Below are 23314 nucleotides of genomic sequence, written 5' to 3'. Positions count from 1 at the left end.
GGGAGGATCCCACATGCCGCGGAGCAACTAGGCCCGTGAGCCACAACTACTGAGCCTGCGCGTCTGGAGCCTGTGCTCCGCAACAAGAGAGGCTGAGATAGTGAGAGGCCCGTGCACCGCGATGAAGAGTGGCCCCCCACTTGCCACAACTAGAGAAAGCCCTCACGCAGAAACGAAGACCCGACACAGCCAAAAATAAAAATAAATTATTTAAATGCAACTGCGAGAAGTACATATATATAAAAAAAAAGAATCTGCCTGCCAACGCAGGGGACACGGGTTCGAGCCCTGGTCCAGGAATCCCACATGCTGTGGAGCAGCTAAGCCCATGCGCCACAACTACTGAGCCTGCGTGCCATGACTACTGAAGCCTGCATGCCCAGAGCCCGTGCTCTGAAATGAAGAGTAGGCCCCGCTCACTGCAACGAAAGCCCGCATGCAGCAACGAAGACCCAACGCAGCCATAAATGAATAAAAATAAATTTATAGAAAAACAAAAACAAGTGAGCTGAACATATTAAGTGGCCACTGAACTGCTAGAGAAGAGAACATAAGCTCTGCAATTATCTTTAACTAAATGTTAACTTTTTTTAATAAATAAATTTTTTTACTTATTTATTTTTGGCTGCGTTGGGTCTTCGTTGCTGCGCACAGGCTTTCTCTAGTTGCGGCGAGTGGGGGCTACTCTTTGTTGCGATGCACAGGCTTCACTGCAGTGGCTTCTCTTGTTGCAAAGCACGGGCTCTAGGCAGGCGGGCTTCAGTAGTTGTGGCACATGGGCTCAGTAGTTGTAGCTCGCGGGTTCTAGAGTGCAGGCTCAGTAGTTGTGGCGTATGGGCTTAGTTGCTCTGGGGCACGTTGGATGTTCCTGGACCAGGGCTTGAAACTGTGTCCACTGCATTGGCAGGCGGATTCTTAACCAGAGTCACCACGGAAGCCTTAATTTTTTTTTTCCTCATTTTCTGAGCCTACCTTGGGATAGAGAAGACAAAAAAGGCTACCCAAATCCCAACATAAGAATCTAGTGCTGTTGGTGTGGATAATTCATTTGCACATAAATTTTATCAAGAGGACACACTAAAGTGCTATTAGAGAGCACTCTAATCTGGCCATTCCTTTATATTCCCAGGCTCATTTAATGTACCTCTCAAATGCCAATCAGGGCTACATGCTTTCCAGAAAACCCCATCAAGCTCAGCTAAACACACAATGTTCCTGCTAGTTGTACTTCTGACTCCTACTCCTTAGGTGGGAACTTCCCCTCCACAACACCAGCACTTCCAGAAAGGAGAATTAACAGCCATCTGGGATTTAAGAGACAACAGGAAGATAAATAATCCATACACCCAAAAGGCCAAACATTTTTTATTTTCAAAAACAACTTTATTCATGACACATATTAAAAAAAAAACTCCCACCCCCTGGAAATGAGCTAAAAAAATAAACAAAATCCACCTCCCACCTCCCTGTCCCCACTTCCTCCCATTCCCTCCAAACAAAAGGGAAAAAAAGGCAAAGGAAAACAAAACAAAACAAAAAACTGAAAAACAAAAAACACCCCAAAACCCCCCAAAACAAGGTAGTGCATTTCCCCAGGGGAAAGGGGAATTTACACTGGAGCCGCTGGGAGCGGATCGGAGATCTTCCGGCTACAGAAACCTGCAAAGAAAGACACTCAAAACAGAAAAAGAAACACAAAAGGAAACAAAACAGATCACCAGGCAATCTGGAGGGGCAGGGAGCCAGAAAAGAGGGGTGGGGTGGGTGGTAGACCTGGCAGGACAGGAACAGGCAGGAGGGGACTGTGAAAGCTAGGGAGAAGATGGAGGGAAGGTAACAAGCAGAACAGTTTGGTGTCCTTCCAGAGCCCTGGGTAAAAAAAACCCCTCCTACCACCCATGCCCACCTACCCTTGAGCAGCCCGCAAGGGGGCAAAGGGGGACAGGGAAACAGGGGGAGCAGCTTGCGCAGTTGAGACGTGTCCATGGCGAATCCCCAGAGTGAATGAGCAGCCCCCTGCCCCACTCCCTGGGCCTTCCCTTACTCCCCAAAGCAGGTCCCTCCTCAGCAGTTAGTTATGGGATTCTCCCCCCTTCCACAGTATATCTTTTTTTTTTTTTTTTAAATATTTTTTTCCATCAAGGTCATCTTCTGTTTTTCTTTTTTTTTTTTTTTTAATTCTTTTTTTTTTTCCTTCTTTCCTCTTTTTTTCCTCTCTCTCCTCCTAATACACACTTTTTTTAGTAAGGGGAATACCATGATGTCGCTCTAGCCCGGCCCCTGGAAGAAAGAAGGAGAGTTAGGTGTTAACATGATCACTAAATAGTTCAGTACAAGCCCCTCCCCGTGGGCCCTCGCCCCAGTTATTGAGAAGGGCAGAGGGGAAAGAAGTTTCCCAAGTCCTAAAACTGACCCCCACAATCCCAGAAATAGTGACACACCTGGCAAATGGGAGTGGGGAATTAACTGTTATTACCTCGCCAAACAGTGGCAATAAAGAAATGCATCTGAGACATAGGGGCAAGAAAAAGGACTCATTGTTTATCCAGATTTCAGTTCTCCACAGCTCTTAAAAGCGAGGCTCTCACCAACAGATCCTCCCTAACTCCTGGGAGCAGACAGGTAAATCTTACGAAAAGCCAAGGTCTGTATGCCTAAACTGTCTATTTAAATGTAAAGAAATGGAAGTAAAGTGAAACAACAACATGGGTGCCACACTAGGCCCAGCGAGAAAGTTGCAAAAGACTGGCTAAAGCGTAAATATCTCGATATCCTCCCACATGGCTGTTGAGGAGGATCAACTAGCCTCTGGTTTTCTTCCAAGGGAGGTTCAAACTTCAGCCCCTCCCTAACTCTGGGAAAAGCAGCAAATGTCCAAGCAGCGCTTTCACTGCTCTGAGGCCCTGTTCTTCCCGGGCGTTCTGTGTAAACACCTTCACTGCCATCAACTCTCAAGGAAAAAAAGGCTGGGTGGAGAAGCATCTCTCAGAACAGGGTGGAGAGATCCAGCCCTTATCACCAATTCCTGCTCCAGAAAAAGATGAGACTGGCCTCCTGGCCTGCAACTACCTTCCTCACCCTGCACAGGCAGGAGACCAAGTCCCCGGAACCAAGGGGAGGGTAAAGGAGGGAGGTTCCTCAGATGAGGAGAGAAGGAAGCATACAGGGCTCATGGGAGGCGGGGGAGAGGAGCAGCCCATCTATCCTGACCTGTAGACACGACCCCGGGGCCTGCTGTTAAAACCACTGTAGAATCGAGAGCGGGAACTGTTGTAGTTGGTGGTCCGGGCACGGTATCGGGCTCGCGGGAAACCCCGGTCTGTTGTGCTGATGCCTGGTCTGTTGGTTCGTTTTGGGATCACCTGAGAGTGACACGTACAACACAATGCCTTAGAGCCAACCTGGAGAGCTTACAGAGAACCACAACAGCAAAGGGCACAGGGCTTACCTTGATTTGTCTTCCTCTAAATAGGGACTCATCTAGGGCCAAGGAAGTCCTCACTGACTCTTTATCTGAGAACTCTATATATGCAAACCTGAAAAGGGTAATTGCCACTTTATCTGAGGATACAAATAGCAGCTCACAGGTCAAATCCAACTTGCAGACATGCTTTGTTTGAGTACAGTGTGTTCATGTTTTTGACTATTTGTCAAAAAAATTCTTAATGGAAGATTTTAATCAAAATTTGCAGCTACTCTTGGAAAATTATAAGATAGGATACAGAGGGCCTGGATTTCCGCAAGGCAGAAAAAGGTGGGGGCCAAGCAGAAGGCGCTCCCCCCTTATAGTTCATGATCCCTCCACACCCAGCCCCAACCTCTGTTATCTGTTGGGCCCCTGAAGGCAATTTTATGTGCAATCCTTGATATGTATCAACATTAACACCTATCTTAAAAGATGAAGACTACTTACTTTAACATCTAGGTAACTTACTGCTCAATATAAAACATAATTTATCTATTTTTTAACTGTGACTAAAACGACCTCAACTTCCCCACTTACCCTTTGGGATGGCCACTAAATTTGTCACATAGTATAGTAACACGGTTGACTGAACCACAGCCATGAAAGTGTGCTTCCAGCTCTTCTGCTGTTGCACCATAGTCCACCTGTGGGGGGTACATTTCACAGGTAACAGGGCAAACTCCCATCTCCACAGGTACCCTGCCTAGCCTTTGCACTGGGCCATCCATACACACCAAAGCACATCAATATCTAGTTCTCTAAGGAACTAACCTCTTTTCCTTCCAACCCCAGAGCCTCTGCTAATCACCATTACCTTTCACCTCATTCCAACCCTCCCTCCACCCCTTAAATTCACCACCTACCCTGGAAATGGTTCCTTTCAAGACTCCTAATAAATAATCCCCCAAACTAAGAGCTTTCCCCAACCCCAGTCAAGGCTCTGGTACATACATTGCCAACATAGATGGAACGGGCATCAGCCTCCATCTTCTCCTCAATAGACATGATCACTGGGCCAGCTTTCAAGAAAAAAAGGATCAGGAAAAAAACGCTTGTTTTCTACTTGGCCAATCTATGCACCACTACCACCACCACAAGCAGCAGCAAAGGTAAAGATCTTGGTCTGTTCTGTTCCCTGCTGTACCCATTACCTAGAAAAGTCTAGCATGCAGTAGATGCTCACTAAATACTTGAAAAATTAAGGAATAGATTAATACAGTCTTAAAAATCAAAGAAAACAATACAGGAATTCCCTCCTGCCCCCAAATCAAGTCCCTATTGAGTAGCTTTGGTTAAAATGATTTGAAAAGTGAACAAAATTAAGTCGGCTGAGACTGGACATTTCTAGATTAGAGGAGAAACCCCCTGCAGCTGAGCAGTTTCTCTTAGGACTCCTAACTAAAGGTCTCCAACTGAAAGAAGAACTATTGGACTTGAAGGTCAAATACCAGCTGGCAACCTCCGAAAAGGGTAGTGGAAGACTAAGAACAAAGAGCAACACATTTGTAACAGGGACAAAGGGAGGCACAAGACTACCATCACCAAAACACAGGCCTCGTCTCACAAAGGTCAGAAAAACACACAATGGACTATGACTGCAGCAACTGCCCAATAATTGCTCAGACAAGCAGCTCCAAGGTTCCGAGCATCTAATTCCATATAAACCATGCTCCGATAACCCTTCCAATCTCAGGACCCGGGTTCCGCGTGCAACCGCCAGTTACTCACCATTGCCTGGAGGTGGACTCATATTCATCTGCTTCTCTACCTCGTTCTGTAGCTCCTTTAGCTTCTCAGCTTCTTCCTCCATCTCCCTGACTCGAGCTTTGATCGCTTCCAGCTCCTACAATGAGTGGGGAGAGTATGGAGAACAGCTTAAGAGGAACCAACGCAGGGGCTCTACCCTGCTCTCCTTCGGCGCGCGGCCCCAGCCATGCTCGGCCATTTCTCTCGCCGCACACGAGGGTCATAATGAAAAGAAAAGCAAGCTACCTTCTCTAGAACAACACTAGGCACCCATGACGCCCAAATCAACCCGGCTGGGCCCCTTCTGGCGGTCGAGGCTGCGTCCCCAGCCCGGCCCCAGCCACGTTATTCCCCGCCCACCCCCATCCCCCGCCCGCCTCCCGCTCGCCTGAGCTCTGGGCCTCCCGTGACACGGCCGGCCGGTCGCCGGCCTGCTCGCTCGCCCTCCTTCCCTCACCGGGTCCTCAATGGCGCCGTCCCCCGGGTCACCCTCGACCAGTCCCGGCTCCTCCTCCTCCTCCTGGCTGCCGGGAGCTCCCGAGCCAGGCCCAGGGCCCGGAGCTCCCGGGGGGGCACGGGGCCGGGGCGGCTCCTCTTCGGGCTCGGGCTCCGGCTCGGGCTCCAGCAGCAGCTCCTCAGGCTCCAGCTCCTCAGACTCCAAGCCGTTCCCGTAGTCCCCTGCGCCCCCCGGGGCCCCCTCCCCGGCCTCCCCACCGGCCCCGGGCACAAGATGGCGCCGCCGCCCCGGCCCGGAGCCCCGACCGCCCGCAGCCCCCGCTGCTGCTGCCGCCGCCGCCGCCGCCGCCATCGCCGCTCAGACTGGGGCCAGCCGCCCAGCGATTGGAGAGCTGCGCCGGCCACGCCGAGGATTCATTAGTCAAGCAGCCTGCCCGTCACCACGAGCTAGGACTCCATTGGGGAATATTACTTGGCAATCAAATAAGACCCCACCCCTAAGGCGGGGGATTGCGCCAAATTCTCAAATCCCGGTAGGAGAAATCGGTCTGTCAATCAACACACATCCCACCTCTTCTCAAGTCCTTAGGTAACAATACCGCCTAACAGTGACGACATTCCTGCTTCTCCCCCGCCTGAGGGCGGGTCCGCGAAGTATGACGCTCGGTGATTGGCCGCTGGCAAGGCTAGTGGAAAGGACCAATCTTCCGATCGCCTCGCCGAAGTGGCCCAGCCTCAGATGCCGATTGGCTCGCGAGATTCGAAGGGCTGACACCCATTTCGTGACAGGTGAACCTTGCCCCCGAATGGACTGCCGGGCTCCCAGTGAGGGAAACCCGAGGTCACATGACTGGTCTTTAGGAGGCCGCCATCTTGATGCTGCTGGTTGCCAGCTAGTGACCTCTTGGAAGGCAGAAGCCGGAAACACTGCGGCGGTTTCTGGAAACTGGTCTTCTACCAGGAATGCACCAGTCGGTGGGATGTTGCTGAAAATGGAGGGTTCTGAATGGCGTTCTCCAGGAAGGAGCTTTTTTTTCCCACCCAGGTTATTGGCACCACCATCCACCAGGTCTCCCCAAACCAGAAAGCAGGGAGGAATCCTCACTCCAGTACTAGTCATGAGCCTTGTATGTGCTGTCTTCCTGTACAGGCATACTTTCCAAGCATTCTGCTCATGCCCCAGTTTCATTCTTCTCTTGCTTGGACTGTTTGCTGCAGCCGCTTAATGGGTCAGCTTCCAATGGGTCACCACTCCAATCCACACTGGCCAGGTTAACTCTCAAAACTCCTTACCGAGGCCTTGGAGACCTCCAGACCAGGCTACTTCGTGAATGTTGTTTCCACACTCTTCATTCCATTGGGTGTATCTGCACCCAGGTCTGTGCTTCTGTACACGCAGTGCCTCTTCAGCCAGACTACTGCAAACCCTGTCATCACCTCCCCTGTGAAGCCTTCCACTAACTGGCCTCCCCTCCTCTCCCATGACAAGCGGGCCTACCTCCACTGTGCACTTAATCATTTTGTGCTTCCTTTCCTAACTAGAGCTTGTGAGAGTTTGGAGGTGAGAGGCTGGATTCTATCTACATTTGCGTCTCCACCGTGGGGCAATATGCCTAGCACATAGTAAGTATCCAAATAAATGTTTGTTGACCAAAGGATACATTGACTGGGGATCTGGGTGCCAGCTTTCATCTACAATGCTTTCCCAGACCCTCCTTCAAACCCCAGAGGAATTCCACCTCACCGTTGCACTCTGAGATACCAATGAGACCTAGCCCTGGAAAGCAGGGTTGCCATAGCTTAGTGGTGATCCTACACATTTATTAAAAAGGAAGGAACGGCAGTGCTAAGTTTGCAAGAGGGATAGTTGCAGCCAGACCAAGCTATGGTTTGAGAGCCAGATTCACATGAGCCCAAACAAATAGTTATTCAAACAACCTGGAGAGGATGTGCATGACTTGGGTAGAGGGATTTGAACAAGAGGAGATCCCTACTAGCAAATCAAAAGTCAAAAGCTTCACAGTATACCCCACTCTTCCCCTCACCCTCATTTTTTCACACAAATCCTTACCTCACGAACAGGAGAACTTGGAGCAGAGTCACAGTTGCTTAAAATTTCACTGAAAATTACTTCATCAGCCATCTCAGCTTCAGTGGTCTGGGAGAACTCAGTTGAGCACCGCAGACAAGCTCTAAAAGATTGTAAGTTTGCTGGAAGAAAAATCTTTTCTACTGATTTTAACCAAATCAAGACTTGGATGTTTATTGATACCTAATTTAAACTAAGAAAGCCAATTAAGGGAAATGTGATTTTTAAAATAATGCCTTTGAACCCCAGTTTTGTTGAGCACTTGATTTTGTAACAGGTACCATCCTAGACTCCTTGTTATGTTATCTCATTGAACTCTCATAACAACATTATGAAGCAAATAGTCCCAAAAACCATAACCTTTTTTAGGGATGAGGAAAGAATGAAGTAACTCCCCCAAGTCATAACTAATTAGAAGTGAGCAGGGAATCCAAAACCAGATTTCAAAGCTCAGATCAAAATTACTATAAGGTCTGTTTTAATACACAAAGATAACATTACGTACAATGCTGAAGCTGGAAAAAGACTGAATTCCAATAATAGATAAATGTTTAGGCAAACTATAATTACATCACAAGATTATTATGCACCTATTTTTATTTTTTTATGCACCTATTTTTTTTTACAAAAAGGTTTACACGTAGTGTGTGATAACTTATAAAAATAATTTTTGTTAGGCCAAAGAAGTAGGATGTAAAATTGTATATAAAGTATGATTAAAATTATGTATATCTGATTTTTTAAAAAAACAACTTGGGCATTGGAGAAAAAAAGGAATAAGAACCAGTACAATCTGTTCTTTGGCAATATGCAACAAAAGTTTTTAAAATGTTGAGATTCTTAACACAGTAATTGTATTTCTTATAATCTGTTCTAAAGAAATAATCTAAAACCTAGATAAACATTTGAGAATAAAGATGTTCATCAAAGTGAAAAAAAATGTAAACAACTTGATTGTCCAAGTGGGCACTTTTCAGGAAAATTGTTATACACACATATATGTAATTTTAAGAGTCATTATGTCTTCAAAACATTTTTAATGACAAGGACAATGCTTGCAATATAATGGTAAGCAGAATTGCAGTGTACAAAATTGTATATACAGTATGATCATAAAATATAAGCACAGACAACTGATGGAAAAGAAATATACCAAAATGTTAATTGTGATTCTCTCTGGGTAGTAGGCTTATTATGATTGATCTTCTTTATAATTTTCTATGTTCTATGATTTTTTCCACAATATCATATGTTATTTTTATTTAAAATTTAAAAAAACACTCCAGCTTCCAAAGTTACTCTAATAAGCATGATTACTTTTACAAACACATTTTAAAAAGATATTTGAATGGTGATCTGTAATATACTTCCCTATTAGACTGGAAGTGTAAAAGGCAGGGACACCTTCTTAATTATATTTGTATTGCCATTGGCTATCACTGTGTGCTCAATAAATGTTAACTGAATGGATGATCTTCTGTAATAATTTTATATCCTGCCTGTTGTTGATGCATAGAGAACATCAAAGAGATAAGTTTTCCTCTGAGAATGAAATTTTTTTTTAATTGGTATGTAATGATGTAAGATTCACCCATTATAAGTATACTTTTGCATCAGTAATAACCTATCAATAGAGGGCCATGGAGTTTCGGAAAAACTGAAACTCAGTGATGTTTTGCCCTAGAAGAAGAAAAAGTATGTTAACAAAAGTGAATGATCTGTCGAGTTGAGAAAAGGAGAATTAAATCAGTAAAAATGGATGAGGGCATGTCCAGTTCTGTCCAGAAGGGAAAACTTTTCTCACTAAACATATAAATACTTCGCTTCCTAATAGTTTCATCCCCATTTTTAACTCCTGCTTTGAAAATTTTACCTTTACTGGCTGCAATAATTCCCTCTAATATAGAAGTACATTGTTTAACATGGTAGCCACTCGTCACACGTGGCTACTGAGCACTTGAAATGTGAATGGTGCTCTGAATTGAGATGTGCTGGAAGTGTCAGATATACACTGAATTTCAGAGACTCAGGATGAAAAAGATACTTATGTAAAATAACTTAATAATTGTTCAGTATTAATTACAGATTGAAATTATAGTAGTCTTTATATACTGGGTTTAAAAAAATACTATTAAAATTAGTTTTACCTGTTTCTTTTTGGTTTTTTTAATGAGGCTACTAAAAAACGTAAAACTACATATGTGGCTTGCATTATATTTCTTTTTTTTTTTTGACTTTTTAAAAATTTTGATTGGAGTATAGTTGCTTTACATGGCTTGCATTATATTTTTATTGGACAATGTTGACAAAGAACCTTGGAGCCTTGATCATTTACTTACCTCTGTTTTGGAGCCAACTCCAATTACTTTCTAATGCAAAGTCTGGCCCGACCTACCTTAACTCCCTAGGTCCAACCTTGCATGGAAGTGGGGTGGCCATTTAAGTGAGAAGGAGCCTCTGTTGGGCTGCTTAATTTCCATTCTGCTTGGTTAACTTTTAGAAAACTTTGTACTTGAAAAACTTCTTTTTTATATGTTCCTTATCAAAAAATCCTGAAATACTGATAGCAAAAAGAAAAAATAAAATCACCCATAAAATCTACCACCCAGAGATAATCACTAATGATATTTTGGCATATACCCTTCCTGAAACTTTCAATACACAAATACATATAGAGGTATATATATGTGTGTGTATATACATATTTTTTTTAGCAAAGTGGGATCATACCATATATTCTGTTTTCTAATCTATTTTCTTTTTTACCTAATAAGATAACAGAAATATTTTTCCATGTCAATAAAAATATTTTTCCAATTTCCTTTTTCATGACTTTACTCAGAAGTTACCTTAGAAATGAGGCCTGCCCCGCTCACTCTACTTAACATTGAAACCTATACATACACCTTCCCAATCCTGCCCTAATGAATTATTTTTCTCCATAGCATTTGGCACCTAACATGAAATGTTATGTTAATGAATGTTGTGAAATTTATTTATGTAGGTAGGTATTTAGCTTTTGTTTGTTTCCATTACTAGAATGAAAGTAACATGAAGGCAGAAATTTGTGCCTATTTGTTCACTTCTCTACCTCAATGCCTAGAATTGTCCTCAGCACACCTAAGATGCTTGAATATTTGCTGAATGAATGAATGACTGAATGAATAAAAAACTAGACAGCATTCCATTATATTATGTTTTCTGTTGATTTTTAAAATATTGTTAATTTATTTGTATCTCACCTGTATCCACATTTAAGGCAGCTTTTAAAGTTTTCAAAGCATCTGCTGTCAACTAAAGACACAGAATATTTATAATCCATCCATTTGCTAGAAAGTGTAACTAAATGTTGCCCAATTTTTATCAAAAGTATCATTTGGAGAAATAACATTCACAGAGAACTGTCTGAAGAATAAACAATCCATCTGTCCATTTAGATAGTCTGAAATTTAGCCCTATTTTAAACTATGGCATCATAGAGCATATTTGAGCTAAACTGTGACAATCCTGATAGAACAAGCTTAGGACCTGCTGAATCCCCATTTGGTGTTTCTGAAAGAAACGGTAGTGTAAAACTCAACATCATATTTGCTGTCAGGTGTTATAGAGGGTGGTGTCCACTATGTCACTCAGTGTCTTCTCAGAAGAGCCACAAAACTTTTTGCCTACCTTGAGGAACTGAAAGGTTTTATAAATCTTAAGAGGGATGTGAATCTCATTGTGTATTCCAATTTTCTTTAGCTGCCAAGAAGCTCAGAGTTGAATTCATAGCCTAGCTTTAGTATTTGGGAATACTGCTTATAGAATGCTTTTCCGTGTTAGTTTTCCTTTTGCTGTCATTTTATTATAATATTTCAATTTTCCCTTTACCCTTACTTTAAAAATCTATATTTTCCTATTGTTTTGTCTTTTGTGTATTATAGTAAGATGCTGCAAATGCTTTTTGGAATTAGGCAAACTATAAACCAGTCAAACTGCAGTAGGGATAAATACACTAGCTATCATAGCCTGACGATATTAACTATTAAGAGCATCTAATTCCCTTTTCCCTAGAGCCATGTTCACCAAGCCACTCTCTGATTTTAACGTGGCTTGTCCCATAGATTTTTCTGTATAGAGAGAATAGAAATACAACACTGGATTCCTCTAAACAGTGTATTTCTCACTACAATTTAACACATAAGCCCAAATACCATTATACTGCATTGGATTATAGAAAGACTAGAAACTCCCATTTGTAATTTAAAATTAAGATCACTACTCCTGTCAGACATGATTTTGATGTGGTCCTAGACTAGAAGTACAGAGGGATGGGCTGAACAATTCCTGTAGATCCCATCCAGTTTAGCAGTTTGCATTACAATGGCTGAAACCAAATGTCTCAGGGGAGCAAGAAAGTAAGCAAGGGCTCCATTTTTGCCAGACTTATTTTAAGTCTGAAGTAGGCAGCAGGATATTGAGGAAAAATGCTCATTATCACATACTTCAGATTTAGCGGCTGAACCACAACAGGGGACTTGATTACATCATAAAGATTTTTGGTAGGTTTTCTTTGTTTTGTTTTGGGTTTTGTTGTGGCCATCCCAAAGTACCATATACACACACCCTCTCAATGCTTGGGTTGGCACAGATGGAGTTCTTGGCTTTGGGCATTTGGCTAGGATGGGGGGATGGGAGAACAACTCTGATTTTCTTTTTTCTTTTTTTTTTTTTTTGGCTGCATGGCTTAGCTTGTGGGATCTTAGTTCCCTGACCAGGGATTGAACCCGGGCCCTCGCCAGTGAAAGTGCAGAGTCCTAACCACTAGACCGCTGGGGAATTCCCTCCTTTTTTTTTTTTTTTTTTTTTTTAATCTTTTTACCTCAATACTTTCCCAAATCCCTATTAATCTAATTCTTGGCCTTAACAAGGTCATGATGAGATGATCAGATCAAGAAATGTCCTGACCCCAGGCTATACAGTATAGAAGTCACAAACCCTGCTCAGTCCTTCTCATTAAACTTCTGGGCTTTATTTATTTATTTTTTTAATACGACCATTACATATTACACAAAAATAAAAGTCAAATGAACTTGGTATTTATAAATTATTAAATAAAAATACAGGAATATATATTTATATTTATAGAGCTTTTTCTTTTCTTCTAAACTAACCAAATCTGTTCTCCCGCCGCTTTATGATTTTAAAAAAGTAAAATAGTGTATGCCCTAGAATAAGTGGGGAGTGGGATTAATAAGTGCAGGACCTAGTTGCCCTACCTCTGCTCCTTCCTTGGCCTAAGCAAAGTCCCTATTTGTCCCTTTGGGCTCTGGAGAGCAAGAAACACCCTCTCCACCTATTTAATCTCTGAAAAATGGCAATAAGATTTATTTCCCTTATTTTTTAAAAAATGAAATGGATTTAAAAATTGGGAGCCATACTCAGCCTTCTTGGCCAAGAGCTAATCCCAAGGAACTATATGGCTCTAGAAGAGAGTCGCTAGTTTTCCCTGACAGAAGAGTCTCTGGGGTTTCCATTCCCCCTCAAGCTCAGAAGGGCAGGACAGGTCAAAACTGCCCTCTGTGGTCCCATCCAAGCTATGCTTCCGGGAATCCAGACCAAGCCCTTTTACCCTTTCAGAAAACAGCCTCTCCTTCCACCCAGGTGTGAAGGCCTCAGAGCCGGGCTTTTTGGTAACCTGACCACGGTCCCTGCTACCTCTGTTTGCTAAAGGTCCCCAGGAAAGCTACCAGGGCTAGGCGTCCTATGGTAGAGGGTAGGGGGAAGAATCTGACCCAAACCTGGGGGAGCACAGGCTCCAATTTGGAGCTGACGGTCTAGTCAGTGGTTTTCCAACTTTGTTTTTCAGCAGCAAACCCCTTAATGCAAATAAAATCTTACCCTGAACCCCGATATGTAAGACAGCTACAGGGGAGCTGTTCTGTTTGAGGGCAAGTCGCCTGGCCTGCTCAGTGCCCCCGCTTCATCTCCCCCAAGGACTCCTGAGGCAACCCCTAGGAAACTTCGGGGCTCTGCCAAGCAGTTGGAAAACCACTGGCCTAGTTTGTCCTGAGCAAGTCAGAGACACCCCCCCACCCCAAATGCCTGCCACGGACTGGCTCTGAGTGCCTGGTACCAGCATACTCACAACAGACCAAGTGGCCCATGCAGTCCACCGCCTCCCCTATAAATAACCGTTAAAAAGTGCAGCCCTCTCTCAAAAGCAAAAGTCTGAGCTAAACACCTGAGGCCAATTTTGGTCCCACATTCTAGTGAGTACAACTATGTTGCCACATTCTGGGACCAAGTGAAAATCTCCAAGAGTCAACCATGGTCTAGCTAAGCTGGTCAGTGCTCAGGATCAAGGGCAGGGTTCTAGAGCACTGTGTCAGAAGAAGTCAGCATTGGAGAGCAGCAATTTTAGCACCTAGGAAAGTGCAGCAGTGAGGTTGGCTCAGGGCATACATCTGGAGTGAAATCATGTCTTTCTCAAAAGAAAAAGCTGTCATCTGAATCTGTTCTAGAGGACAGGGAGCTCTAAAGTTAACATCCTCAGACTCTGAGGTACAGACAAGTAAAACCCATGCAAACAGCGTGGCTTCCAAGAAAATACCAATGTTTCTAGGTCCTGGGAGGTACTGTGGAACCCAGACACCTGGCCCTTAATAAAGCAGCACCAAAGCCCACCACATGGAATAGGCCGGTCACGGAGTACACGTCACCCTCACATTCATGGGGTTCAGAGCTGGAATGTTCCTCTCAAGACATCAACAGTCTCTCCGAGACACAGTGCAGGACCCAGACTGTATTCCAGATCTGCATTTACGTCCACACACTCAAAAGGAAAATTAGTAAGAGCCCCAATTTAGAGTTTAAGTTTGGGTACAAAAGGTCCCAGAGATAGGGAACACTTTAGGCACCAGTGTGCCCCAGTGGGAGAGGAGGGCAGCAGGCAGCTCCAGCTCCTGAAGCCTCCACCCCCCGCAGGCTCCGCAGCCCTGCCTTTCTGTCAGAGCCCAGGAGGCAGCAGCAAGTGCGTGATGCACAAGGAAGGGGGACAATGAAGGAACAAGGCCAGCTACAGAACTGCTCTTCTCTCCAAAGCCCTGCTGACGACTTTCTGCAGAAAAGTGGCCAGAGCCCTCAGTCTGGATACAGTGTTTCTCCCTCAGCCTTGAGGCAGCAGGACAAGGGGAGAGGGGAGGGGATGTTGGGAGGAGGGACAGAGAGCTGCCCCTTGTTCTCACCACTGCAAGAGGGAATGTTTTCTCCTCGAGGAATCCCACTGCCGCCAGATTAGACAAGCAGCCCAGCATGCACACGAGCACCCGTGCACATGCACACGCATGTCCCAGCAGCCCATGGTCACAGCCACCTCTCCCTATCCCCTGAGAACCCCAAGCTCCCATTCCAAAGGGATGTTCCTTCTGTGTTTGCCCCAAATCTCACTCATTCAAAGGAGACGCCAACCCCTTATGCAAGTTCACCTTCCTCGGGGCTGCAAATCAAGCTCTAGGTAGAGTTTCGTGTGCCTACACCTATAGGCATGATCCCTCCCACCTCCCCCCAACCCTGGAATGACTCCATCTCCTGACTTTCCCAACACATTCTGCAATATCTCCAGTTCACTCTTTCAACCGCCTGCCTGGCACACTCAGCTCTCTTGCACACTACCTTGCCCCTTCCCATCCCCGTTCCATGCCCAGCCTTTCCCCCACTTCTTCCAAGGGCATTCCTCTGCTCTGTTCCTGCTCTCCTGTCCCCCAGCCACACCTGGCCCCACCTGGCCCTGGACTTTCTCACTTGCTAGCAAAAAAGGCCCCTACAGTTACCAGGGCCCCCAGTGCCACGGCCCCCGTCAGCACTGTCCTCACTGAGGCCCAGTTCCCCTCCCGCAGACGCCGCGCCTCCTCCAGGGCCCCGTCCCCGTATAGAGCTGTGAACTCCGCCTGTGGGAGAGAAGGGAAGTAGGAGAGAAAGAAGGAGAAAGGGATATCAGGAGAGGAAAGAGTGGAGAAAAGAGGAGAGGGAGAGTTCCAGTTCCATCCACTGCAAGCACTACCCCACCCCCAGCTCCTCTCTGGCCCAAGCTCCTGGCCGCCAGCCCCTCTGATCCCCCCCTGAGCGCCTGGCTCATTTGCCCTTCTCTACCTCAACTGAATCCCATCCTTTCCCTGGCCAAAAATTCTGCTCAGAACTGGCATCCTTTGCCGAGGCTTGCCTTGACCACCACCCATCCCTGATCCCTGACCCCCCCATGCCATGTACTCAGGTGTAAAAAAGTTCTGATGGCTGGATGCCATTTCTCTGCAGGCACTACACTGTCTACTGTGTATTCTGTCCTCTGCTTTGGACCATGAGCCCACCCAGCGATGACTGCGTGGCAGCCCTGGAGCGCAGAGTCCAGTGATACCCAGAGTGAGGGCATCTGATTCCACCCAAACAGGGAGACTCCGCCCCCGCGCCTCATTCCCAGCACAGCCGCCCCCAGCTCCAGCCAGAGCCCCCGTCTTCCCCCCGGTGACCAACTTTTCAGAGGGATGTGCAGGGCAGCAATGGAGGAGTTTCTTACCCAGCCCCCGCTGCTGTGGATCCAGTCGGCCAGCCGCGTCTCCAGGTAGGCCACCATCCACTCCTGCACTTGTCCCACAAGTGGCTCCATCTCCTTGTTGACACTCTCAGCACACAGCGCGGCTCCAAAGACAAAGAAAGCCACAAGGCGGCCCCAGTTGGGGCCCCCTTGGAAGAGTTCATCAGAGACCTGGGTGAAGCGTTGCTGGGCCGAGCCCGGGGTCACATGCAGCTGAGCTGCCAGATCCGAGAAGGTGCGCCGGAAGCGGGTCTCGAACTCATCTCCAGCTGCCCGCATGGCTTGGTGCAGCGGGTCAGCTGCTGGGCCCTCCCCGGGGCCAGCTCCACAAACATAACCCTTCTGCCTTAGCTTATAGCCTACAAAGTCTGCCACTAGAGCCCGTGTGTCTGGGGCCGAGGCTGGGGTCGCCATCCGGGCAGCTGTAGGAGTCAAACACAAAAGACTGGCATGAATATATGGTCAGAGACCCAGAAGGAGGCATTTCAGGTTTGGCCAGCCCATGAGACAGGGAGGGAGGTGAGGGGAAATCTCAGAAACCACTGGGCCGGGACGGGTAAGAACAAGGAAATTAGGCCATGGTGCGGGGCCAGGGCATGAGGGGCTGGCCCTCAAATTCATAATATGCCAAATTAAATGTAAAACAAGTAAATTTCACCTAAAATACTTTAGATTCTTTTCATAACAAGACAACAACAGTTCTATGACACCTCTACACCTCCCCCACCAACCCCGCCACAGTACACACCTTTTTGGCTAGAGGAAGGGGCTTAGGACCTCCCCAGAGGCAAGATGTGAAGATGCTGGCAGAGGCACAAGATGGGCGAGGAGACAGGGGCTGAAGGGAAAGGGGGAGAAGCAAAGGGTTGCCCGGGACAGAGAAGGAAAGGGACACTCACCCAGCCTGGATGGCAGCTCTTAGGACCCAGCGCTGGTGGCAAGGAGCCCCCAGCTGGGGCCTTTCATCCTCCTGCCCAGCGTGGAGCCCTGGGAAGGGGAGGGGGAGATCAGAGCTAGGTGGGGAAGACCAGGGATCAGGGTCTGGGCTGAGAAGGGCTGGGGTTGCAGCTCCCGGGACCAGGCCCCTGCCCCCAACGCTCTACCAGCTGTGTGGCCGAATCCATGTTTAATGACTGTCCTCCCGGGAAACCCAGGGCCAAGGGCTTCCTGCCGACACCATCTCTACTCCCGCTCCCCCCAGTGCAGCCCAAAGGCCCAGCTCCTCCCTCACCCCCACCCTCAGCCAGTCTCCAACCCCGCCTGCCTGCCAGGTTAGGGATCTCACGGGTCAGGCCGCTGCCAGGATCCGGCTGTTTCCTGGTGCAGGAGCTGGGAGGGAGGGAGAGAGGGAGGAAGGGAGGGAAGGAAGGAGGGAGGAGAAAGGGGGGGTGGGAGGGAGGGCCCGGCGCCGGGTGATGATGGGGCCCAGAGATGCGTCCAGAGAGAGGGGCGGGGCTGGGACGCAGGCTTGGGAAGGGCCACAACTCAGGAAGAGAGAGGGCCGCTGGAGGCCAGGAAGAGCAGGGCCAGGAGGGCATGGAGAGCCGGACGGGGCTCCTGACCCTGGAGGCTACCCAGAGAAGCCGGCTAAGGCTCAGGAAACCTTGGAGCAAATTCAGCATTTCCAGAAGGTCTCTGATGTTCCATGCACTTGTTGAACTTTTCCAGCCCTGGAGTGGGTGCCCAGAAAAGAGGAGCAGTTCCCATTCCGGTGGGAACTGCCTGCCAGGTGCCTCATCCTGTGGGACTGGCAGGCGTGACACAGACACCAAACACTTCACTTCCTCTTTTCTCCAGGACCTTTAACCCAGTGGTCTCTACGTGAGCTGGGGCTTTAGCCAAGCATCAGGGAGTCAGGACTTGGATCGCAAGCAGTTTCTGCAGGTAACTTTTCTTTACCTTCTTTTTTTTTTTTTTTTTTTTTGGAATTAGATTGGTTTCCTTTTTAGTTCTTTCTAGCCAACACATGAACTTATTCTCATTATGAAAAAGTCAAATAATGTCAAATAATATGGAAGTGTAGAGAAAAAAAATACAAGTCCTCAATCCCCCTCCCTCTGCCCTTCCCACAATTCCACCTCCCTTCCTGGAGGTTGCCAACGTCAAGGTTGATGTTTATCCTTTCAGATTACATATATATATGCACATACATGAATGTCTATTATTTATACAAGACAGTATGTTTACACAGGGTGTGAAGCCATCTGACCACAGCTGATCCACACGAGGGCACCCTCAGGCATTCTGATTGGGGCCCACCAGCTCTTGCAGCTGGCACTTCCTTCAGCTCCATTTGGAGGGCTCTCCAACCAAAGGCCGAAAGAGGTAACCCAATTCTCCTTCCCTGCTGGTTCCCTTTGCTTCTACCTCCAGGCCAAGCCTTGGTATTCCCATCTGCCTCTATGGTAACTAGAGAAGAAAGGTCTTTTCTGTAAAGATGGTGATGACTAACACATTTTGAAGACTTAGTAGGTACTAAGTGCTTTCTTTACACACTTGATATTTTATCTTCACACCAATCCTTGTGTTGTGTTATCCTCATTCTATGCATGAGGAAAGTGAGGCTTGGAGAGGTTACGTAATTTGCCTAAAACCACATACTGAGAAGATGGGCCTCAACCTAATTCTGATTTGAAAGTTTGTCTTAACTTTAACACTGTATTGTTTCAAGGTCCCTTTTTGCTTCGGGTAATCAATGTTGTTATCATGCCATTTACAAGGCCAAACTGAATCCACACCATTTGCAAACCCAAACTCAGTTCTCCCCAATATTCTGAACATACCATCTATTCCACTCCTTTACGACTGTATCCGTTCAACCATCCTCATTTCTCCTTTGTCCTTGGGCTGATCATTCCAGCTGCCACCAGCAAGATTGCCTTCTTCTTCTTCTTCTTCTTTTTTTTTTTTTTTTAAATTATTTTATTTATTTATTTATTTATGGCTGTGTTGGGTCTTCGTTTCTGTGCGAGGGCTTTCTCTAGTGCAGCAAGTGGGGACCACTCTTCATCGCGGTGCGCGGGCCTCTCACCATCGCGGCCTCTCCTGTTGCGGAGCACAGGCTCCAGACGCGCAGGCTCAGCAATTGTGGCTCACGGGCCCAGTTGCTCCGTGGCATGTGGGATCTTCCCAGACCAGGGCTCGAACCCGTGTCCCCTGCATTGGCAGGCAGATTCTCAACCACTGCGCCACCAGGGAAGCCCCTCTTTTTTTTTTTTAATGTAATTTTATTTATTTATTTTTTTGGCTGCGTCGGGTCTTAGTTGAGGCATGCAGGATCTTTCCTTGTGGTGTGGGCTCTTCATTGCGGTGCACGGGCTTCTCTCTAGTTGTGGCGTGCGGGTTTTCTCTCTCTAGTTGTGGCGTGCGGGTTTTTTCTCTCTCTAGTTGTGGCGCGCGGCCTCCGGGGCAGGTGGGCTCTGTAGTTTGCGGCACGCGGGCTCTTTCATTGAGGTGCGCGAGCTCAGTAGTTATGGCGCGCGGGCTTAGTTGCCCCGCGGCAGGTGGGATCTTAGTTCCCCAACCAGGGATCGAACCCACGTCCCCTGCATTGGATGGCGGATTCTTTAGCACTGGACCACCAGGGAAGTCCCAAGTTTGCCTTCTTTTTTATAGAATAATCTAGCCTAGTCCTTCATTTGCAGTCCTGATTTCTTCTAAGACGTTTACTTGAAATAAAAACACTTTTGTCACAGGATCCGAATAGATTTCTGTCTGCCCACCCATTTATTTATAAGCTCGGTGAGAGCAGGCACTGAATTTTATTCACTTTTATGTCCTCATAGCCTAATAGACCCTCAGTAAATGTTGACTGAAGAAATCACTCGACGCCTCTGGCCAGTTATTGAGTAGGCCCAGTCAGATGTTTGAAGATCACTGCAGTGGCTGTTTAAGAAACAAAGACTGCTGGACCAACACAAATTACACCAGGTCCAAAGCTGTGTACCTCAAGGATCTTCTCAGGTCAACACTACAGAGCCAAGGAATGGCAGCTCAAACTGTAGACAAGGCAACAGAGCTTTTCCCAGAAAACCTCGAGCCATTTAGGCTGACGTGGAACCTTACCTATTCTGTCAATAACATATTTTAGCAGAGCAAGGAAGACAGTTTTTAACTGCTTGACTGTAACACAAATTACTGTAGCATTATTTTATACCCTAAAACATGAAAAGAATGTGTCCATGGATTATATACATATGTGTAAAATAAGAAAATAAAAATATCACTTTAAAAATGAGTCCTGGCTAAACAGTATTGCTATGGTTAGTACTGGAATTAAAATGCAAGCAGGAATAAATTGTATAATAATAAGATAGCATATGTCTCACTATTTATTTCCAACTTAGTCACTTGTGATTTTATGGTTAAACTCTCCTGTTGCTTTAAATTTAGAGATTCCATTTCCACTCTAAGTTTCCCCGTTTTAATGCTCTGAGAATATTAACTATTACTATGAAATGTTTTAATCCACTTATAACCAAGTGGATAAAAGAGTAGACTCTAGAGTGGGACTGCTGACTTCTAATTCCAGCTCCCCAAATATTAATTTATGTGACCCTGGGCAAGAGTCCTATCCTGTCTCTCCCTCAATCTTCTCATCCATAAAATAGGCATAATACTCCCTAGTCCTATGATGGCTGTATTATATGAGTTAGCATTTGTAAAACAACTGTACTTAGCACACTGTGTTACATAAGATCAGGAGGGAAGTTAGAAAAAAACTAAACAAAACTTCACATTTTTTTCCCCACTAATATAGAAAAAAATGAAAGAGTAAAAAGCAGCTCTGTGCCCTTCTTGGAGCTCCCACTGGAACTAGAACCCCGTGGCCCCAGCTCCAAGAGAGATATGTGGTGATTCATTCAATAATTTGAGGGCCTACTATGTGCTGAAACTGACCGTGAATCAGACACAGCCTCTGCCGTCAAAGAGCGTACAGTCAGGTTAGAGATCAGAACTCTAATCCACTTTTTTACAGATGAGAAAACTGAGGTCCAGAGAAGTTGTGCCTTGCTCAAGGTCACGCAGCTAAATAGCACCAGAGGTGAGACCAGAAACTATGTCTTTCCACAACTCTCAGCTCAGAACTCTTTCAAATGGGCCACCCACCCTTTTGAGTGCCACATCTCAGCTTCTGTTTGAGACTCTAACTAGCTTTCGTGACCTTCCCATGTTTTCGCCCACCATCTTCCTCCCAAACCTGGAGCCTAGGGTTTGGGAAAGAAGACGTTGAGCCCTGAAGAGAAAGTTACAGGCTGGGCCTTTTGAAACTTCCCCGAAAAGAAAAGGAAAGGTTACTCTCTACTCCCTGCGTTAACTCTTCCCGTGCCGAAAGGCTGAGGCCGTTAAAAAAAAAGAAAAAAGGCAGAGTGGTCTCACTCAGGACCTGTAGGCTGGAGTGCCCACCTCCTGATGGATGGGGGAGCCACCTGTCAGAGGGCTGTGGGCGAGGGCCGCGGGACCGGAGAGTGAGCGCCGCTGAGCGCACGCTCAGAGCAGAGAGACGCAGGAGGTGATGGTCAAATACCCTGGGAGCTGAGGTGGAGGATTCTGGAGGTGACAGCAAGGAGAGTACGCAACTGCGAAGGGCGCCTGAAGCTTCTGCGCCGACACCAGGCGGGTGGGAGACAGGAAAGGAAGGCAGCGCGGCGGCGCTGCGGGAGGGCTCCGCCGGGGCGGGGGGTGCCATGTCTCGCGAGCGGCCCCCCCGCACCGACATCCCCCGCAACCTGAGCTTCATCGCCGCGCTGACAGAGCGCGCCTACTACCGCAGCCAGCGGCCCAGCCTCGAGGAGGAGCCGGAGGAGGAGCCAGGCGAAGGCGGGACGCGCCTCGGGGCCCGATCCCGAGCTCCCGCTCCGAGTCGGGGGCGCAGGGCTCGCTCTGCGCCCGCCGGAGGCAGCGGTACCCGGGTGCCCCACAGCCGCAGCCCCGACACCCGTAAGAGAGTGCGTTTCGCCGACGCGCTTGGGCTGGAGCTGGCCGTGGTGCGCCGCTTCCGCCCGGGAGAGCTACCCCGGGTACCCCGCCACGTGCAGGTCCAGCTGCAGAGGGACGCCCTTCGCCACTTCGCACCGTGCCAGACCCGCGCCCGAGGTCTCCAGGTAGGCGGCAGAGGTACGCCCCTTCCCCGGGACCTCCCCACCTCGGCCTCGGCGGGTTTATGGGAGTGGACTTATCTAGGAGCACCCATCTCCACACCCAACCCTGGGTTTGCTCTCGCTCATCCCTTTTGAGGTCCCCATTGGCAGGTGGCTCTAGGCCACTCTCCCAGCTGGGCTCCCCTCTGACTGCCCGGACGCCGAGGTCGGCCTTCCGATTGGTCCCGTGCCTCGCCCTGATCCCGCCCCTCTCTCTCCCCTCCCCTCCCCTCTCCTGAGCTCCCTCCTCCCCTTTCCTCCTTTCCCAGCAGGAGGCGCGCGCTGCCCTGGAGCCGGCCAGCGAGCCTGGCTTCGCGGCCCGCTTGCGGACGCAGCGAATCTGCCTGGAACGCGCTGAGGCGGGCCCGCTGGGCGTGGCCGGGAGCGCGCGCGTGCTGGACCTGGCCTACGAGAAGCGCGTGAGCGTGCGCTGGAGCGCTGACGGCTGGCGGACCCAACGCGAGGAGCCCGCCGCCTACGCCGGTCCGGCCCCGTCCCCGCCGCGCGCCGACCGATTCGCCTTCCGCCTGCCGGCGCCACCCATTGGTGGCGCCCTGCTTTTCGCTTTGCGCTACCGCGTTATCGGCCACGAGTTCTGGGACAACAACGGCGGCCGTGATTATGCTCTCCGTGGGCCCGAGCACCCGGGCAGTGGTGGAGCCCCGGAGCTCCAGGGCTGGATCCACTTTATCTGAGACGCCTGTGGCCGACGGCGGAAAAAAATCAAAGGCACCGGGGGGCTGGGGGGAGCCCGAAGATTTGGTGGGGAGGAATGGGAGAAAGCGAGATTGGCGGGGAGCTGCCCTAGGGAGTAAAGCCCGGGAGGGCGAGGAGGATGGGGGAAACCA

At 48.0% G+C, this 23314-nt stretch overlaps 2 protein-coding genes across 10 annotated transcripts; one reads left to right on the top strand and one right to left on the bottom strand.

Annotated features, from left to right (window-relative positions):
* Positions 1 to 1349: 1349 nt before the first annotated feature.
* On the bottom strand, positions 1350 to 17697 carry PABPN1 (poly(A) binding protein nuclear 1). 5 transcript variants are annotated; one of them, XM_059913885.1, is made up of 7 exons: positions 5601 to 6035; positions 5195 to 5309; positions 4418 to 4485; positions 4004 to 4110; positions 3449 to 3536; positions 3211 to 3362; positions 1350 to 2280 (listed from the first exon to the last, which is right to left on the bottom strand). In XM_059913885.1, exons 1-7 carry the CDS (start codon positions 6018 to 6020, stop codon positions 2241 to 2243), a joined length of 990 nt encoding a protein of 329 aa, XP_059769868.1. In that variant the 5' UTR covers positions 6021 to 6035; the 3' UTR covers positions 1350 to 2240. The 5 variants fall into 5 exon arrangements, with proteins under 5 accessions (XP_059769868.1, XP_059769869.1, XP_059769872.1 ...); XM_059913886.1 differs by having other exon boundaries at positions 5670 to 6035; XM_059913889.1 differs by lacking the exon at positions 5601 to 6035 and adding an exon at positions 5459 to 5516.
* Positions 6676 to 23239, top strand: PPP1R3E (protein phosphatase 1 regulatory subunit 3E). 5 transcript variants are annotated; one of them, XM_059913898.1, is made up of 7 exons: positions 6676 to 6713; positions 7211 to 7291; positions 16183 to 16353; positions 18124 to 18210; positions 18518 to 18651; positions 21305 to 22430; positions 22736 to 23239. In XM_059913898.1, the coding sequence occupies exons 6-7, from the start codon at positions 22014 to 22016 to the stop codon at positions 23159 to 23161; spliced, it is 843 nt and encodes a 280-aa protein (XP_059769881.1). In that variant the 5' UTR covers positions 6676 to 6713; positions 7211 to 7291; positions 16183 to 16353; positions 18124 to 18210; positions 18518 to 18651; positions 21305 to 22013; the 3' UTR covers positions 23162 to 23239. The 5 variants fall into 5 exon arrangements, 3 of the variants coding, with proteins under 3 accessions (XP_059769881.1, XP_059769882.1, XP_059769880.1); XM_059913899.1 differs by lacking the exons at positions 6676 to 6713; positions 7211 to 7291; positions 16183 to 16353 and adding an exon at positions 17745 to 17957 and having other exon boundaries at positions 22739 to 23239; XM_059913897.1 differs by lacking the exons at positions 6676 to 6713; positions 7211 to 7291; positions 16183 to 16353 and adding an exon at positions 17745 to 17957.
* Positions 23240 to 23314: the final 75 nt, after the last annotated feature.

The sequence above is a fragment of the Balaenoptera ricei genome, chromosome 2 (assembly GCF_028023285.1).
Source record: "Balaenoptera ricei isolate mBalRic1 chromosome 2, mBalRic1.hap2, whole genome shotgun sequence".
Taxonomy (NCBI): domain Eukaryota; kingdom Metazoa; phylum Chordata; class Mammalia; order Artiodactyla; family Balaenopteridae; genus Balaenoptera; species Balaenoptera ricei.
This window is presented reverse-complemented; position numbering and strand designations above follow the sequence as displayed.